At 34.3% G+C, this 19,346-nt stretch overlaps 3 protein-coding genes across 3 annotated transcripts; 1 reads left to right on the top strand and 2 right to left on the bottom strand.

Moving 5' to 3' along the window:
• Nucleotides 1-1,246: 1,246 nt before the first annotated feature.
• On the bottom strand, nt 1,247-4,636 carry LOC116775156 (ceramide glucosyltransferase). Its single transcript, XM_032667987.2, has one exon. The coding sequence runs from the start codon at nt 4,336-4,338 to the stop codon at nt 3,145-3,147; it is 1,194 nt and encodes a 397-aa protein (XP_032523878.1). The 5' UTR covers nt 4,339-4,636; the 3' UTR covers nt 1,247-3,144.
• Nucleotides 4,637-5,283: 647 nt separating this feature from the next.
• LOC116775213 (uncharacterized) lies at nt 5,284-14,316 on the top strand. The gene is made up of 14 exons (XM_032668065.2): nt 5,284-5,451; nt 5,520-5,723; nt 5,827-6,020; nt 6,107-6,308; nt 6,379-6,477; nt 6,553-6,704; nt 7,060-7,219; nt 8,220-8,282; nt 8,477-8,528; nt 8,867-8,940; nt 9,494-12,638; nt 13,077-13,173; nt 13,642-13,785; nt 14,025-14,316. The coding sequence occupies exons 1-14, from the start codon at nt 5,299-5,301 to the stop codon at nt 14,164-14,166; spliced, it is 4,881 nt and encodes a 1,626-aa protein (XP_032523956.2). The 5' UTR covers nt 5,284-5,298; the 3' UTR covers nt 14,167-14,316.
• An 80-nt stretch (nt 14,317-14,396) lies between these two features.
• On the bottom strand, nt 14,397-19,329 carry LOC116775337 (nuclear transcription factor Y subunit gamma). The gene is made up of 8 exons (XM_032668227.2): nt 19,082-19,329; nt 18,127-18,262; nt 17,534-17,719; nt 17,039-17,158; nt 16,486-16,557; nt 15,733-15,819; nt 15,195-15,311; nt 14,397-14,697 (listed from the first exon to the last, which is right to left on the bottom strand). Exons 1-8 carry the CDS (start codon nt 19,105-19,107, stop codon nt 14,623-14,625), a joined length of 819 nt encoding a protein of 272 aa, XP_032524118.1. The 5' UTR covers nt 19,108-19,329; the 3' UTR covers nt 14,397-14,622.
• Nucleotides 19,330-19,346: the final 17 nt, after the last annotated feature.

Here is a 19,346-nt window from a genome sequence, read left to right on the forward strand (position 1 = left end):
TTGAAAAGATTACTACTTAACTTATGTAATTTTTTTTTTATTTTCTTGGGTGGAAGACACAATATAAAATTATATAGAAAAACACGTTTACGATAACGTTGACATAACGGCCAGTTAGACACATTTTTAATTTATTACAATAGATCCCACTTAATGATGTGGTTTAAACTTTACCATATCCAGACTTGATAGTATTACTTCGCTAAACGGTTTGTGTTTATAGCTTATGTACCCATTCAATTTATCTTTTTATTACCTTAGACGAATTACATTTTTAATAACTTACCTATTCTTACAATTACTTTAAAATTGTATGAAACCTAGAAACATGGTTTATATTATATGCTTTTTGGGTAATTTTATTAAATCAATCCGATAATTGTATTCTATTTTGTAAAGGTCGCGACCTTATTGATCTATTATGAAATATGAATACTTAGGAAAGTAAAAATACCGGTAAATTGGATTATTTTTTTTTTTTGTTTGAACGCTCTATTGATTAGGAATCGTTCGTCTGGTTTATATATTATTGAGTACGAATAACATCATTAGCTTGAAAACCGATGGAATATAATGTACTTTTATATATTATGTGACATGTATTTTTAAAAGCGTAGTCTAATTAAAAATAGATGGGAAATATATATATTTATATATATATATATATATATATATATCCCATCTATTTTTCTGTCCTATTAACTATCTATTTTTTTTTTCTATTATAAGAAAAATCATTTTAATATAGAAAACAAAAATTATGAGATCCACAAAAACATCGGTAAAATCTCTAACCCTGCGGTTTCATATCAAACATTATAATTTGTTTACTTTTCTTTATTACAAGTATATAATAAACACTTAAATACGATGTGTACTAGCTGTATAATTATTAGGGTAATGAATTCTATTCCGATATTTTTTTTCACCAAACGTCAAAATCAGGTCAGACGATGACATTCGTATGGGTGAAGGTTTGATACATTGTCATCGAACGTTCCAATATGACTCAACGTTGTGTCACGGAATACACAAAATAGTAAATATATTTTTATCTGTAATAATATATATATATATATATATATATATATGCTGCTCACAGTTCTTGTTTTTAAAGATATGACTTAATTTAAAACTAGTCACAACGATACGGAATTTAAACCTGTCCACAAAGCTTCGGACCTTGTTTTATTTTAAACAAGATCATATCCAATTAAATAATATAATAATAAAAAAAGAGGTAAAGTTCAAACAATCAGACAATCGTGGATTTTATTGTACGCGACGTCATCAGGTACATCAGTGCCATCAGGCCCAAAACAACTCTGTAATTATATAAACTATTCATAGTATTGTTTTATTATGCGTCTCTTAACTAACATATTATTGAACATTGCTTTTGCATTACGTACTGTATATGTACAAGGTTTCTGGTTAAAGAAAATCGAAATATATATAGTGTGATTCATAATAGTGATTATATTGTATTGTAGTTTCAAATGACTTAGAAAAAGAATTGTCAGTTTTCAATAACGATTAACCTCATACTGAGCTGGTATGTGATGGGATTTCACATTAGCGACTTTAGCATCTTGACCGTCAAATTTATATTGAAATGAAACTCGTCATATATTTTCGCCCATTTTTATTCATCATTGACTTCACAGATCTTTTGACAAATTACTTTAGGTCGGCATTAACTTTTAAATTCGGCGATGAAAAAAAAATGCACGCCAAAGAAGATATTTAAATTTGGAACATAAAACAATTTTCTTCAGCAAAAAAAAAAAATTCCTTCAGTGATGTAATGGAGCCGCTTATGTAAAAAGCCGTCACTCGGCCCTCACACAGTTAAGATACTAACAATTTTTTTAACACGCGTTCTTTTAGATAAATATTATCATACACGCGATATGATTAGATACGTACATATTATAAATTGTACTTTAGAATATATGTCACCTTTAAATATGGAATCCCTACGGTTGTACAATTTATTCAGCTATGATGGATTTAAATTTTTCGCAAACCGGATTCCTTCCAAGCGCTTTTTTAGTTACACGCCATCATGAATAAAAAATTAAACAACGAACAAATTTGTTGGTTGTTACTTAAAATAAAACCAATATCATAATACAACTTCTTATATCGTGATGTCTGAAGTGTCTTCGTGTGTATCGACATATTTTCGTAACCGTAAAATATTTTTACGATAATTTTATTAAAGGACATCACTTCACCCACATTCATTTATAGATTATTATTGCGCGTTCACTGCTTAGTTTCATTAAATATCCGAAGCAAATTAAAATACATGGCACATAAAAAAAAAATGTCAAAAAATAAATCATGCTATATTCAAAAAACAAAATGTACCTTTGGACATACTATAGAAAATTACAGTCTTTTCTCTCAATACAATTGAAAATCAACGACCACAATTTCTTTAACATTATTACAAAATAATTATTAACCTCGCTTGGTCCCATTTCAGGCCTAAATGGTAACTTATCTCACAGTCCAAAGGTACAAATAAAATTCAATAATGTACAAAAAACTTGAAGCTATTTTAGAGACGAACCCTGTTTGTTATTTAGAATTGTAACAGTAGTTTTAATTATTTTCAACTGTTGCCCGATAGTCCAATGAAAATTTAATGATTTAACATCATAAAACATTTAGCTGTTGTATGTCGATGGTTGAGTTAACCTTGGCCATCAGTAATTCAAACACACCCTCATAAAAACGGGTCAGCGTACAAAAGTAATGAATCACTATTTCCCAGGAGGCATGACTCTCTGTGTACATTACGGGAGGGATCCTATCATGTTGGGTTATCTGAGAATGATAACTATTCACTATATATGTTCATGAGTTCAACCAAAGAATGGCACGTATTCAACTATCAGAAAAAAATGTTACAGACATGTCTTTTAATCTATAAACATACAAAACTCTAAAACAATAATAACAAGTATCCACCATTCAATACAAAATTATAAATATTAATATTTAAAATCAAAACTTAATACTAATATAAGAAACACACTCAAATTCCGGTGCATTGAAAGGTATACACTCATTACACATAATGTAATCTACATACACCAAATTAAAGCTTTCGATAAAAGGAGGGGATGTCGCTCAGAACTTGAGTTTGGGTTTGAGCTCGTGGGCGCGGCCGCCCCAGTCCAGCCGGTAGCTGCGAGTCCGCCACGAGATTTCGGGGTTCAGCAACGCGGCCGCCAGTACGAACGGAGCGCACACCTCGCTCCACACCCACCCCAGCAGAAACTCAACTTTTGTGAACGGCGGCGAGCCGTTCTGCACTGTACGCAACATCAACCAATCCGATAGAAACCACACTAACACATGCACTAGGAAGAACGGAAGCGGCTCCGCGCCGAACAGTTCACCAGCGGCCCACGCCGCGCCTGCTCCCAGCGGCAGGCACTCGCTGAGAGGTTCCAGCAGCGCTGTCGTCGGGACCATGGCTATGCGAAGTCGCGCCCAGCGCTTGAGACGCGCTTGGAGCGCCCCCACTGACTTGGAACCGGTGTTCTGGAGAGCAGGCAGTGACGCGACCCGCATTCGCCAGCCGCGGCAAACGACGGCTTTAGCCATAAAGTAATCTTCCGCTAGGTATTCGCCGAAAGCTGCCAGCCCACCCGTCTCCTCCAGCGCACATCGTCGCACCAGGGACGACATGCCCACATGACAATTGATGCCCAGGAAATCCGCACTCATATACATTCGCGCCTGCGCCGTCCCGAAGTAGACCTTCTCGTAAACAGACGCGAAACCGTCAGCGTCACAACAGAATGGCATCTGGTGTACGATGGCGACGTCTTCTTTCATATGCTGGACCATGTCTAAAAGTGTATCTTCTCGCATACGTATACCGGAATCACTCACTAGTATTAAGGGATATTTTGCCGCCAAATATGCCGGCTGCATATTGTTAATTTTAGGGTTGACACCGACTCTCAATCCACCGACGAATAACTTCGCGTCCACTTGAGGAAACTTGTGCATTAAGCTGTTAACGAGCATCACGGCCGGGTCATGGTCGTTTTCCACACAGAATAGAAGTTCGTATGTTGGATAGTCTAACGAAAAAAACGTTTCCAAGTTAGAGAACAGGTTAGGGTCGACACCAGATAGCGGCTTCAAGATAGAAACGCCGAGGTACGGTTGTTCCGGCGGAGACCGGTCCACAGTCCGATGTAATTTCCACTTGGAATATGACAGAGCCATAATGTGTATTAGCCACAAACAAATCCACGCGATCATAAAAAATATGGCAAAACCATATACTGTGTACACCATAGGCATCATAATTGTAATATTCTTTTGTCGTTCTCGCGTTCCGGCCACATAATATCGACTAGTTTCAAGTGTCTTGTACCGTGCGTTATGATGCGATCATAGCACTGAAAAGATATAACACGAGAACTCTGACAACTTACACGCGTAGATAAGTGATATACCATGCGTTATCGTGACATTTTTACTGATAAAATATTTTTCATTATAATTTTTCGATTACTTTTATCGCAAATATACATGTGACAGTGTAACACAACCGACCTAACCAACCCCCGCCCGTCATTTCTGAATGTCTTTCCAATTTGCTGCGGTGCAATGTCGCACTAACATAAAATGTTAAATGTCGCTGTTGCACTAACAGAAAATATTTGGTTTAGAAAAAAATGCTTTATAAATATCATAAATAAAATTTAATATTTTAATTAAATATTATAGTATTTGCTAAATAACTATAATATAAGAAGATGTGATTACAATGTGAAATGAATATAAAATGATACTAATACTAATCTTTTAAACTTTAATTCAATAACTCGTTTTTATTTATTTTTTGTAATATTATTTATAGTATTGCAATATTGAAACCTTTATGTCCGGCCACTTATATTTTTGCTACTTTTTATTATTTTCTTGTCAAAGGAATTTCCAGGTTTCAGGTATTTAACTGTGAGGTTGAATTTAAACTTAAACCCTAAATACCTTTTTTATTTATAAATTCATATAAACGTGTTTAATAAATATCCTTTGATAATTTTTTAAAAAGTTCATTTATTTATTCTTATGTTATACACAAATATTATATTTCAAAATTGCCATTATAAATAAATTAAATAATGTATAATCTGTACCTTTTAGTCAAAAGAAATCTATAACTTTAAAATTCTGTTCGCGGGAAATGAGCGTCGATTTAAATTTACATTTCACTTAATAGTTTTTAGTACTTTAACTTTACTTATTTAATTTTAAAAAATGGATGTAAGTAAAATACTAAAGACTGTAAATAATCTTAATGATTATATAGTAGCTACCCAAGAAGTTACTAATAAACCTAGTAACTCAAAAATACAATTCAATATGTCTACTGTTCTTTCGCTTAAAAAAATTCGATCATTAGAAATTGAAGTAAGTAATTTTAAGTTTACTTAAATTTTGTTTTATTTACGAAAAATTAACGTATACAATTTTTATAGTATTACAATAAATGCGATGAAAGTGGCGCAGGAGTGAGAATACTTGAGCTAATGTTACAATTACCACCCTCAAAAACATGGAGTCTTCTTGGAAAAGAAATAATTTTATTGTTACAATATTGGCTAGAAGCTGTAAGGAAACATCTTATACATCATAATGATCATTGGTGGAATTTTCTCAGTGTTTTATTGAAATTCATTCTGGTAAATACTATAAATAAGCTTATTATACTTAGTTCTCAAATATATTTCAAGTCAATATTAATTGAAGTAATAAAATAATGAATTTTACTTTTTTAATTTACAGAAAATTCATTCAAAACATGCCACATTATCAAATATATTAGTCCAGGATTTAACTGAATGTCTTCTGGATTTGGCTACAAGTAACCAACCCAGTATTCATCAAAGGCAAAAAATACTGCGGTGCTTTAATACTGTATGTGCTGAATCAGGTCGTGAGATAAGATTTGCTTTGAGAAATAAATTTGCACATTATTTGTGAGTCAACACCAAATATATAATATAAATATTATTAGTATCATAGCAATAACTGTACTAACATATATTTTTTATATCTTATAAAGTGTGAAGCTATCTACAATACTCTCATCATGCGGCGACATCAGAGTCCAGTTTTCTATATTGGAGACTCTTTTGCGCTGGCTCATTCCTCGCCAGGACCTGGAATTAAGGAAAGAAGCAGCGCTTCAATGGTTCCCCAATGAAATGTATGATGAAACATCCAGGTGTATATTCTTAGAGAGACCCTGGCAGAACTTTTTTAAGGTATACTCATATTATTAGTGTTTGCACTTCATATTAGGAATATGTTGTATAATATTATAACAATTCCTAGGACGCCAGAGAGTTTTTAAATTGTCATAATGGAAGAAATGATCTTGTTACAACTGTGATATGCAGGAAATTTATGATCGGAAGTCTCTTGTTGATTAACGTAAGATGAGATTTAACAATAAATGAATGTTTTTTTCTTATTATAATTATATATTATTCTGAGGTGTTTTTTCAGGAGCCAATCAAAGATTATTATTTGGATTTGAATTCTAGCACCAAATGCATGTGTCTGATAGTTGAACCAAGCCTGTCGGATATTTTGGGTAAATCTGAGTCCGATGCTGTAGTCATTACCAGGGAAAACACCGACATCATGAGAATGTATAGGTACACATAGATATAATTGAAATTTAATTTAGTAAAAGCATAATATTGGTGGTATAATACTAGTTTTGATCATAGATTTGGTGTATATTAATAATTTAAACAACATTTTACAGCTGATTGATATGTTTTATAATGCATCTATAAAACCATATAATTCCATCCAAATCAGTTCAGCATTTTTATTATTGTAGGACTACATATATATATATATATATCCTTCGTGTGTATATCACTGAACTCCTAATCGGCTGTACCGATTTGGAAGATTTTTTTTGTAAACATTGCATAGAGAGCCAGAGGGTTTTGGGGTCACAGGTGAATACTGGAATGTATTCTATACCTATATTGATTTCAGAGAGTCCAATGAAGTGTTCATATCTGTGACCGTGCTGGACCCACAACTGCTGTATCCATCAAGAACCGTAAAGAGCAACCAGCTCCAGATGACAGTCAGTTCCAGAAGTATTAAGAAGCTGGATGAGGCTCTGAGGAAGATCTTCGATGAAAAGTATGAGGTATGAAATCTTTAAATAATATCTTGCAAATCAATTTTTTAGCAGATTTATTTATTAATTTGTTTTTTTTTACACATGGTTTATGTGGTGTTAAGTTTGTGACGTCATTAGGACAATCCAACATGGCGGACGTGTTTATATAAAATATGTGTAGTTGTAAAGAAAAAAAGGAAATTGTTTGATATTTTAAGAGAAATTGTAGTCAATTAAGGAGTGCTTATTTTTGGTGTTGTGTTCAGTGATTGTTAACTTTGACCTGTGTTTTATTCTATTCAAATTCTCATTTCTTATTTCATAGTTAGTCCACTATAAGTTTTTAGGTACCCACTGCTAACACGGAGGTAGGTAGGTTCAAGTTATCCAACTGTCATTAACGATTTTAATGAAAATGAAGAATATTGTGAATTGTTACAAAATAAATAGGCGGTAGAGCCCAGCTGTGGTCAAGTTACTGCAGCTCGAACATGGGCTGGCTCGACCGGGGAAGTACCAGCCTCTCACAGAAGATCGGCGTGAAGTAGTTTTTAATGGCTGCCTTTTGTCCGATGATTGAGAGAGCCGGTTGCTCTTTCAGTTTTCCCACCCTTTCCTACCCCTTCCCATTTTAACCTCCCCATTTTCCCTAATCACGGGTGGCGACACATCCGCAAAACTACGTTGCGGATGTCCATGGGCGGCAGTACTACCTCCATCAGGCAGGCCGTCTGTTCGGTCCGCCCCTTTAGCATAAAGAAAATAATTTAACAATAATTTTATTTATAATATAACAAAATTTTGATTTTATACAATTATAAAGTTATACAATTAATTTTGTTGCCTGCTCGTATCTTAACCTCAAGTTAGTGTGAATGGTGATGTAGAAAATATTTCTAGATTAAATAGAATAACTTATTTACGAGTTTTATGTATGTTAAATCTTGTATAAATAATATATATATATATATATATATATATATATATATATATATACAAAGTGGATTCAAAGAATCTATTATTACAGCTTCTTATAGACTTAGAAAAATCGCTGCCGAATTCTCCGAACAAAGAGAAGCAACAGAATGTGGTGAGTAATATATGTATAATATTTATATCAATAAAATTATTATTCCTATACTTTCTTTTATATTAAAAAAAAAATATATATTTATATTATAAATTTTGTCAAACAATAAAATAGTCGCTGTATTATGTTATTACAATGTGTGCATTCATAATGAATGAGGGTAGTTGTAAAAAAAATGATTTTACGTTTTATAGGAACAAATGAGGTTGTCATATCCGGTCAATATTAATAAATTAACACATTCAGGTAAGTTATTATATTAAATACATATGTTTTAGCCTGGCTTTCCTTCTATTTAATCGTAATAATACGTCGAAAAGAACTATTCTGTGGTACATTTCTGTTTGAAATATAGTATGTCCTGTCATATCTGTTTGAAATAAAATTTACATTTTTTCTATGCTATTAACGTAGGTTATTGTATGAGAAACGGGAAACTCTTCATCTGTAGTATGACGATGCAAACTAGTGCTAAGCATGAAATAGATACTGTCTTATGCAAATATAAATATACGAAATCTCAATATATGTTTATTCGAGAGTCTAGTTGTAGTGGGAGTATAAGACTTCTACGTATATTTCAGGTTACATAGCGAGGACCAAACACCCTGAGTCATGGAAGTCACCATCATCAGCTTCAACCTCCTCTCTTGCTATGGTCTGTGATTATATTATTATAGCCCTACCCCATATAGATGTAGCGTCTGGAAATCTTGGTATATATTATTAATTAAATGATTGGTGTTCAACTGACGAGGTCTCTGTAATTTTGACGATAAAAATATTATAGCAGAAATTGCTCTGCCAATATATGATGTCACGTAAAATTTGAACGTCTCGAACTATTTTATTTGGAGCGTAACTATTCAGTATATAATCACAAAATAAGTCTTTAATTAGTATCCATTAGATTTGAAAGATATGATAATTGTCTTATATACACAGTATATAAATATTGCGTTAATATATTAAAGTTTTGTTATTAATATGGTTTAAAATATATCGTTGTACATTATTCATTAACTCGCAAGTGGCTAAATTTACATAGCATTTTAATTACTTGTCCATAAATATAATCATTAAAAAATAAAGTACTAGTTTTAAATAAATTTCCCAAGATTTCTAAACGTTTAAGATACATTCAATAGATTATCTAAATAATTTTTTTTTTTAGTCAGAACTAATTAGATTTCTTGTGCCTTAAATTTCAGCTGCGAGATAAATTAACAGCATTTCCCAGTTACAAGTACGACAAAGAACCTGTAAGTGTATGTGCATTGCCTCAACTGAGCAGCGTCACTGAGATAACCGAAGAAGATAGGTGTAGCTTGAACACACTCAGTACATACAAACTCCGTACTTATGGTGTGAGAAATAAGAGATGCACCAAAGAAATTATATCCGAGGAAGATAATGATAGCAAATGTATGACTCCGACTAGGCGCGATGATAGTTCTGTCAGTTGTCTTCTCGTTGCGACTATAGGTTCCAACGAATCGGTAATTAACGATACGCTGGAACGTCTGCCGAAAGACAAGGAGATACATACAGATAATATAGTTGAATTACTAGCCAGGGAAGCAGTGGAAAGTAATAAAATCGACAGTGGCGTAGTCAGTTATGAGAAGAATGATGATTTTAACACAAATATCATAGAGGGTAGTCAGCAAAATGCTTCAAACGTTAATATTAATGTTATTACTAAAGGCACTTCAAATAGTGTTGTAAAAGAAAGTCGATTTACGGCTGAAGATATAATGCCATTGGAAGATAAGCTTGATGATGAGCTGGGGAGGGACAAACAGACGTACGACGTGGATACAGTCGAAGATTTCTTCTCGCAGCATTGTGTGGAAAACAGAAATGGCGATTTATTGATTAGCCCAAGTCTAGCTAAAAAAATCAATGAAACCAGCTCGGAGAGTAGCTTGGACTTTGATATCGCCGCTAACATGATAGATGGGTCACAACATTACATATTCAATTTCGATGACACAGAAGTTGTCGAGTGTTTGAATGATATAGTTGATAAGGTTTGTGAAGATCTAGACAAATGTAGCGAATATTTGAGGAGTGAAATCGAGAATTTTAATGTAAGCGATGAAATAAAAGAGGCTGGAAGCGAACCTTTGAAGGAAATTCAAGATAATGTAAAAACATACAACAGACAGAAAGTTAGGCGTCTGAAATTACAATACAATAAGACGGCAAACAGGAAGAAGCAAAGTAAATTAATTACTGAACCGGTCAAAAGAATGACTACTATCGTTGAAAGGGAAAGTGAAGTAGAAAAAAGTGTCATAAATAAAAGCCCCGAGTCTAATAAAGATCTAAGTGATGCAGAGAAGCCCTTGATTACCAGGAAACGGAAACTGTATTCGCCAAAAGACGATAATAAACTGAACGAAAAAAGCGGCATTCATGTATCAGAAACCGAAGACGATCATTCCATTTTAACTGCTCCTCTAAAAGTCGATTCAACCCCAAAAACTGTGCCCACTTCGTATAAAGATATAGAGAAAATCCGCCGGTCCTCCGCAAGGAAGCTGCGCAACGGAAGAGGCAAGACGAATCTCTCACCAAAAACACAAAAGATGAATGAAATATTTGATAATTTAAAAAGGAATAACGATGGTGGAGAGAAAATAAAATTAGCCGATAAAAAAGTAAGCCGAAGAAAACTTGCAGTTTACAACTTCTCTAGTGACAGCGAAGACGACGATTTTAGGAGAAAAATCAATATAAAGAAGAAAAGTGGCTCGCCCACTGTGAGGAGCGAGATAGTAACCAGAGCTACCAGATGTCGAAGATCGAAGGGGAACAATAAAAATAATACGCAAAACAAAATTGAATCAACACCGCAAACCAAAAAACAAAAAGCAAAACAGAAACCTGGCAAAGAGAAAAAAACGCCACAAATAAAAAAACAAATTCCTGAACTTAGAAACGAGATGATTGATGAACGAATGAGGGAAGCAACTGACGTGTTAAATACATCGCTAACAGCAGATGAGAGAAGACATTCAGTATACGAAGAAGTTGAACCGAATATCAACAAAAAACCGGAAATGGAAGTAATGGAAGATACATATAAAAATAATAGAGCAACCCGGAGAAAGAAAAATTTATCATTGAAAAAGGTCAAAGGAGATAAGACTTGTGACAAAGATCAGTTAGCCACTTGTGATAAGGATAGATTAGCGACAACCTGTCATATAGACCAATCAGTGAGATCCAGCCCTCTGCCTGGACTGATAATAGAAACGGTGGACGTTCAAGTACATAAAGACGCTGATGACTCCATCACAGTAACGATGCTGGAAAAATATAAAGACATCTATGACAATGAACCGCTACCAGATGTATCAGAGATAAATACCACCCACAACCTGCTGTCAGACTTAGAGCACGTCAGCTATGATCCGATTGTAAATATGACAGAGGAATTGGACACCACGATACAAAAATCAAAGAAAAGATGTCCAAGCGATGAAGATGATAAGAATGCTGCTAAGAGATCAAAAAGTTCAGAACCTCAAGTTATAAATATATCGGAACTCTCTGAGGAGAAAACAGAGAAGAGTATACTGACTTTAGGGAAATCCCCAATAACTGGGCACGGCGACTTGGACGAGTCGCCGCTACATCTGACCCTGCTGAAAGAACAAGTGGAACCCAGGGGGTTGGACACGCAAGACCTGAACCAGTCCATGAAAAATTACTTCGACAGACTTACCAAAGAAATATATGAAGAATCGAACACCTTAAATTCAAAATTACGAGAAAGTATACACGAGATACTAGAACAATCCCCATTAAAGTTAAACAGAAGTTATGTGCCATCTCCAACAGTTTCCATAAAGAGATTAAGCCCAAAAGAAATCAGTAGATGGCTTCCAACTAAATACAATTCGGTTTTTGGCTCAAATCAAAGTTCGGAAAGCGGTTCACCCGTCCGTATAACGAGAAGTCACACCAGGAGCCAGGAACAGAAAAAAACAAAAATTGTAACAAGAAAATCGGTCATATCACCGATCAAGATGTTCGGTGAATTGGCCAAAGAAAAATCGGTTACGTCAGAACAAGACGATTACTTGGATCATATAAAGAAACTGATGACCAGAAACATATCAAAAACAGTCGCTACCACGACAGAATCCAGGTGTAATGCTCGTATCATCAGAAAGAATGTCGAAACACCAACGGCCAGCTCGATTAACGGGTCGGAGAAAATGAAGTCCCCGATCTTTGAATTATCTAACAAAGGGTTGGCGAACAGATACGAATCCGCCAGCGGGACGGTATCCAGTGTCAGCGATTGGCTTACTAGAAACGAACGTCTAAAACATAATAGAGGTACGTAAATATACTAGTTTTTACCGCGGCGTCGCGTTCAGATAAGAACAAATACCTTATTTAGGTTAACCGAAATACCATATTTGTTATATTAAATGTACCCTATGATTTTTATTCTATTTCTCATCTGCAAATATTCCTATCACAATCCAATAAGGCGCTTCGGTTTTTGACGAATAGATTGGCAGGTTTTTTCTATTGTATACCTAACATATAGAATGAATTTAAAAAAGTTATATATAATACAAATTTTTTGAAGAGTCCGCCAGAGAGCTACGCGGAATTTAGAAATAAATTACAGCCTATGTATTATTTGGAGTTTCCTAATTAGGAAGTTTCATCAAAATCCGTTTAGCAATTTTTGGGTTTATATGTCACGAACATTCATTACATTTTACAAACTTTGACCTTTAAAATATAATATTAATGGTTCTTCAGCAGAGAGTGTCGACCTTCCGTTCAAAGATAATTTGGAACATGTATTGGAGAAGTTGGATACAAGCCTCGCTGAGATCCACGACCAGACGAGCAGACGGTAAACTAAAAGATCTTTACTTTGTTAGTATATTGGCATGTATTCGTTGAAATTAAGACCTTGTCTATAATAAAAAAGATCAATTAAGTATAATAAATTGAAATTTATCTCTCTTAAATGTTCAGTGTCCACGTGATGTTTGGGTTCAATTCCCTGTTGAAGAGGTGTGTGTAAGATTTACCTGTTCTGGTCGATGAAAAAAAAGACTCAGATAGTTTACTTAAGTCGCACACCAATCACATCGCAGCGTGGTGGGCTAAGCTCTAAACTCTTTCCATGACCAGTACCATACCGACAACTTCGCGTCATCAATTTAAACGTATACAGTTCGCAGTTTTTCAGCTTGCATCAACGTAACAATAACATATAAAAATAAAAAACTGCAAACTGTCCGTGTGGAGTTTAACCATAATAACTCGTGGTAACACAGAGTGATTTCATAGACGCCGTAAGTTAATAATATTTTAGATTCGTCAGTATGTTTGTGGATGCTCAGAAACACCTCACAGAGCTCAAGGAGAAACGTCGCCGCTTGTACAAGGAGACAGCGGTCAGTGTCATAACAGATCTCGTCGCTGTTATGGACAACAAGTTCGCTGATTTGGAACGAAGGTACGTAACAAAATGTTTAATGATGCTTATTTATATGATTTATTAAATATCAAGATTTAATTTTAATTCTAATACGAATAACCTCGGAGGGTAGATCTAAAATAACCTACAAAAATACTACACTGAGACGTAATTGCCAATCACATATGTCATACTATTTCAAAAAAATTGCTTTGTTCCATATATTTTTAAACTTGTATTCATCAGATTATTTACTACAAGGCTGTTATTATAATCAGGTCTCAGGACTTAGATCAAGAGTTTATAAGTGGTCTGAAAGAGAAAGCTGGTGATCTGATGAGCGAGGACTGTAAGCAGAAGAGACTTATGGTGAAGATGATGAAGGAAGATGTCCAGGCTGCTCTGGATCATATCAACTGACAGTACAGATACTGTCAATTAGGCTTTACCATTAATACTATTATATTTGGTTATAAAAAAATGTATAATATTTTTAATTTCAGTTGTCACATTATCTGATAAGTGTTAATGATTTGTTATTTATTATTATATAAAGTAATTCAAAAACAATGTTTTCATTTGATTTAAATGTTGAATATATTTATATATATAATTTTTTTTTTTTGGTGAACATAGAAATAAACTAAATCTTGCCGTTCAATAAAAATATAATCGAGCGATCCCCTTATGTATAAATAACAAATTTTTAAAACATTTAATTTTATTTTACAATACATAATACCATCAACCGATTTGTAAATGTTAAACTTAACGGGTTATTAAAAAATACACTATAAAACCATCAGTCGTGTAGTAGAGGCGTGTGACGTCATCGCTTCATTAAAACCAGGGCTATGTACAAGCTCGCTGTCCCGGCTAGGACTCGTCTTGACCGGACGCGACCTGGGTGAGGAATATTTGGTGCGGCTGATGTGGAGCTTGAGACGACACCTGGCGGACACATGGGTAAGTTATTGGTTAAGAGGAAATATTCGGCGTGTCAAAGTATTTTTCATACCGAAATCTTATTATCAGACGGACAGACAATTAAAATGCGTTTTGTTACTTTCCTATCTCCTGTTGGTGAATTAACCATATAGAGTATTTTGTTTTCAAAGAATTGGTTGGAAATATAAATTTTCATTAAGGTTAGGTATTCGCTGGCCATTTACAAGAAATACTTAAATCCGAAAAAACACCTTTATTTTGTACTATCGGCTGATTTTAATCACATTTCTAACCAAGCGTTTTAGTATTTGTCTAAAGATAGTTCATGATAAAGATAAATTAACTTTTCAAAACGATATTAATAGAACTGCGATAAAAAATATTATTTAGCTAAGGAAATAGTTAAAATATATATATATATATATATATATATATATATGTGATGTCAAACACAGAACCTCCTTTTCGAAGTCGGTCGATTCATATAAGTAACTGTATACCTGTATGATTTGCGGCGACTGCTGCGGTTGGGGTTGCGCCTGTATGATGATCGGCTGGTTGGGGTTGTTCTGCACCTGGAGCCGAATCATGTTCAGCTGGGCCTGGGTCAGCTGGATCTGGAAATTATTAATATAAATAAACCAATAGGAACTCACGATACTGTGGAAAAGTTTTTATAGGGGAAAAGGAATTCTCGCTTTGAAAATATTGAAAGAATATAAATAAGATTTAGAAAAAATTAAAAATTGATTGAAAGGGAGTAAAGAAATTGCGATCCTCATTTTTAAAAGAATACTTTGCTTTTGCCTTAATATCTGTTGGAGCACTGGGTTCCTAATTGGTGGTTACAAAACTAAAATCATGATCCTAAGTGGAATACCACCAGAATTATTCTGGTTGTACAACGACAAACCAGCTTTAAAACCAGCCACATTTTCAAAAGCGCTCCCAGAACAAATAGTTTTCTCTCTTGCTATGTAGCTATATATACTAGACTGTAACATTGTATGCTCTGGACATATGATCCAATACTCATACCGGTAATGGCTGCACTTCCCCGGAGCCAGTCATCACCTGCTGCAGCAGCACGGGCTGTGATGATGTGCTGCTGGATTGCTGTTGCTGCTGCAAAAATATGATTGCTAGTATAGTAAATGGCTAGAATACAGTGGAATAATAGAATGATTGCTATGAAATAACAACTTTTATATGTAAATTTCTAGGTGTAAAATAGATTTTTACTATCTGAACCTACCGAGAAAGTTGATAAATATTTATATATTATATAAAAAAAAATAACCTTAAATAAAAGTATCCTAAGCCTTTAAGAAGGGTTACTAATAATTAAACGGCCTACTAGCCAATAAAACTCCTCTAAACCGGTTCAGTCAAGCAGAGATCCAGAAGATTCAGACAAACAGTCAAAAATTAATAATATTATTTTGCTATATTTACAAAAAGTAGGCACCAATTTTATTTATATGTACAGACTATACATGTGATTGTAATCGGAGTGTCTGTTTGTGTAGTGAGATAACCGCTTTTACTACATGCATATGAACATATGTAGGGTGCATACAACAAAATATTTTTTTTACATATTTTCTGTCTCTCTGTTAGTTACGGCTAATCTTAAAAAATGGCTGGATCGATTTTGACGGGACTTAGGAAGTAGCTCATGTACAACTAGTATCTTTTTAGGCCACTCTTTAGGCCCCCATCCAGAAGAGAAGCGATTTTCTTACGCAGTTGGAGTCGCGGATGAGAGATTAGCAATAATTATCAATTTACTTGTACTATCTGCGCCGTCGGCTGAATGACAAATTGTGGTTGTGTTATCGGAGTCTGATGCGGCTGTTGTACCTGCAACGAAATGGATTTTTTAATTTTTATATTCTATGTCTGTAATTAACATCTTGTTACTGAGGAAAAGACTTCTGTTGAACCTGTAATAAGTATATAATAAAACATTTTTTCCAATTGATTTTTAAATCTGTACATATTGATTAGTGTTACCTATTGTTGGACCTAACCTTCAAACCCACGCCTTATGGTGTTCCATAGCTACTTTCATCCTAGGAGTATCTCTATGAAAGAATCAGTATGAGTATGGAGAAGTCGCTGCCATCACGTCCGCCGACAGAGATAATGTTTGAAGTTGTTAAACCACTTACATATCAAAAATTACTTTACGGAGGCTTAATGCCATTAACGCATCCCACCTACAATGCGAATACTGGCTTAACCCCGTTGACAATCCCTATCCACTGTCAAAATAAGGGTTTAAACCCATTGGTAATCCCTATCCGTGTTTTTGATAGTAGTTTGGCCCCAACGCCCTTACCGTCTCATGCCTCGGCTCGTCTCTCCTGGCTGGAGCCGGCTTCACCTCGTGTCTGGGGACGATGTCTATGAGGAAGTCGAACTGATCAGACTTAGATATAGCCATGGCTATGTCATTACGCTGAAATATATAGCTCTGACTGTTATATGGTTACATCAATAAAGACTACGTAATTATTAAGAATTAATATTAAACATTAAGGTACGTTTGTCACATTTAAACGATGTTAATATAAAAAAAAATATAAGCATTCAAATAGATCATATATAATGAAAATTTTATAAATACGGAGAGGACTGAAACTCGCGCCTTCCGTCGCGTTCGTCTTTTTTTAATTTACGTCATCATATAATGGTCTGACATATGGGAGACTTGAATACAATTACCGAAATTTCTGTCCTAATTTCAGATCTTTCAAAACCTCAACCCTTGTTTCGAATCCCTCAAAACCCTAGCCTAATCTCAAATCCCTCAAACCCCCAGCCGTCAGCGTACCTGTAGCGTCCTCCTCTTATTGTCTTCAGTATGAGACCACGCTCGTAACGTCAGTTCGTGTATGAATATCTCGGCAGCTTTCGCGAACAAAACCGGGGCCTCGGCCGATATCATCTTCACCTCTTCATCCAGCTTCATGATCTTCTTTATGCGAGCGAGCGGCAGGACTTGAGTTTTGAAATCCTCCTGAAATTTTATAAATTACTACTATAAAATTAGTTTCATATACTTTACTTTTATCATAATCGTCTTCGTATTTAATATTATGTATCGAAGTATTTATATCTAAACGAAATTAACGCAAATGAAGGGAAAATGTCATACCATAATGAATATACAACTATTAAACACACACCCGAACAAATAAAACTATCGAGAATAGTAAAATTAAATTTAAACCTCAGCAGCAGTCTTACTATTAGTTTGCGTCAAATTAACTACGTCTCAAAAGTCTGTTTTATAACGAAATTTAAACTCGTCGTGAGAGTAGGTTTTAGCGGGAACTGTCGTCTAGACTCTACAGTTAACAATAATCTTTGGATACATTAACAAAGGATATAACACCTAAAACGTGATAGTGTTTCATTACAAACCGAGTTAATCTTCTTCATATCCTCATTGACCTTGTTCCAGAACACCTGGAGAGTACTCTGGATGTTCTCAGGAGGTACGTCCTCTGCCCCATCCACCTCCGTCTCCTCTGAACCAGCCGATGTACCGGCTTGGTCGCTATTTAAAAAAAACACCACCTTACACGTCACTAAACATACACACCACTGATACAAATCTATACTCTAATCACGAATTTTCATCGCAGACTACATACGAAGCGTTTACCTTGCGAAGATTTATGAATGAAAACTTTAAACGTTCCGTATTTCGTGTGACATGCAAACTTGTGGTGCACGTACTGATTGGTTATTTATCTCGTAGATATGATAACTATTTTTTATATTGAAGCGGCGAGTTTCTCAGTCTTCAAAATTTGTACTACTTGTAAGAGGAAAGTGCTATAGGACTGTTTCAAGGGAATTAAAATATAGCCATTTTAAAAATAAACAACCCGAGCTTCTTATAATATTATACACTCCAATATTTAACAGCAAATCGTAAGTAATGACTTTCCTATGATTCATTTATATTTGAGTAATATTTACATGCGTCGCATAAAAATAGTTTTTATGTAATAGCAATACACTTTAATAGTTTTTTACACTGTGATATTAAACTATAGTTTAATTAAGCCTTTTATTTAAAGTCACATAAAAATTGAGAATAATAAATAGATTTTTTTTATTATGTTGTTGCTTGCAAAATATGAATATAAGTCTAGACCAATAAGTAAGATAGAGAAAAAAAATTAAATGCTAGTTTGAAGGAAATGCCAAAATACTCGAGGCACTTGTTGTTGTGACAAGAAAATAATAAAATTAATTTGTTATAAGCATGACGGTATAAATATATTAAGTGAGATTTAATTTGCAAAATATTTTTATAGCTAAAAATTTGTAAAAAAATTTGACAAGCATCATGTGCGAAGAAACTTACGCTGGCACAAAGAAACACACGGACATCTTGTTTTGTGTGAAACTTCAGTAACGTGAAATTAAATTAAAACTTTTTAATATATGTTATACTTCACTAAGTAAAAACATAAGCCGCGATCTAAGTTATTAAAAACACAGTGGGTAACCAATAATCAGTGTAATATTTGGAGATCTCCAATCACCAATTACTGAAAATGCGCCAGATCCACGATTCGTCCAGCGATGACCAGTCACAAGCTTGACGTAAGTTCAGTGTTGCTATGTTA

This window comes from Danaus plexippus, chromosome 25 (assembly GCF_018135715.1).
Source record: "Danaus plexippus chromosome 25, MEX_DaPlex, whole genome shotgun sequence".
In the NCBI taxonomy this organism is placed as follows: domain Eukaryota; kingdom Metazoa; phylum Arthropoda; class Insecta; order Lepidoptera; family Nymphalidae; genus Danaus; species Danaus plexippus.

Excerpts from the sequence above, each read along its gene's own strand:
- LOC116775156 (XM_032667987.2), bottom strand. The coding sequence starts at position 4,338 with ATGATGCCTATGGTGTACACAGTATATGGTTTTGCCATATTTTTTATG.
- LOC116775213 (XM_032668065.2), top strand. The coding sequence starts at position 5,299 with ATGGATGTAAGTAAAATACTAAAGACTGTAAATAATCTTAATGATTAT. Across the intron at positions 8,283-8,476 it reads AAGAGAAGCAACAGAATGTG|GAACAAATGAGGTTGTCATA; the intron begins GTGAGTAATATA and ends TACGTTTTATAG. Across the intron at positions 8,941-9,493 it reads CAACCTCCTCTCTTGCTATG|CTGCGAGATAAATTAACAGC; the intron begins GTCTGTGATTAT and ends CTTAAATTTCAG.
- LOC116775337 (XM_032668227.2), bottom strand. The coding sequence starts at position 19,107 with ATGTCCGTGTGTTTCTTTGTGCCAGC. Across the intron at positions 18,263-19,081 it reads GTGTGTTTCTTTGTGCCAGC|CGACCAAGCCGGTACATCGG; the intron begins GTAAGTTTCTTC and ends TTTTTTAAATAG. Across the intron at positions 17,159-17,533 it reads ATAAGAGGAGGACGCTACAG|CGTAATGACATAGCCATGGC; the intron begins GTACGCTGACGG and ends TATATATTTCAG.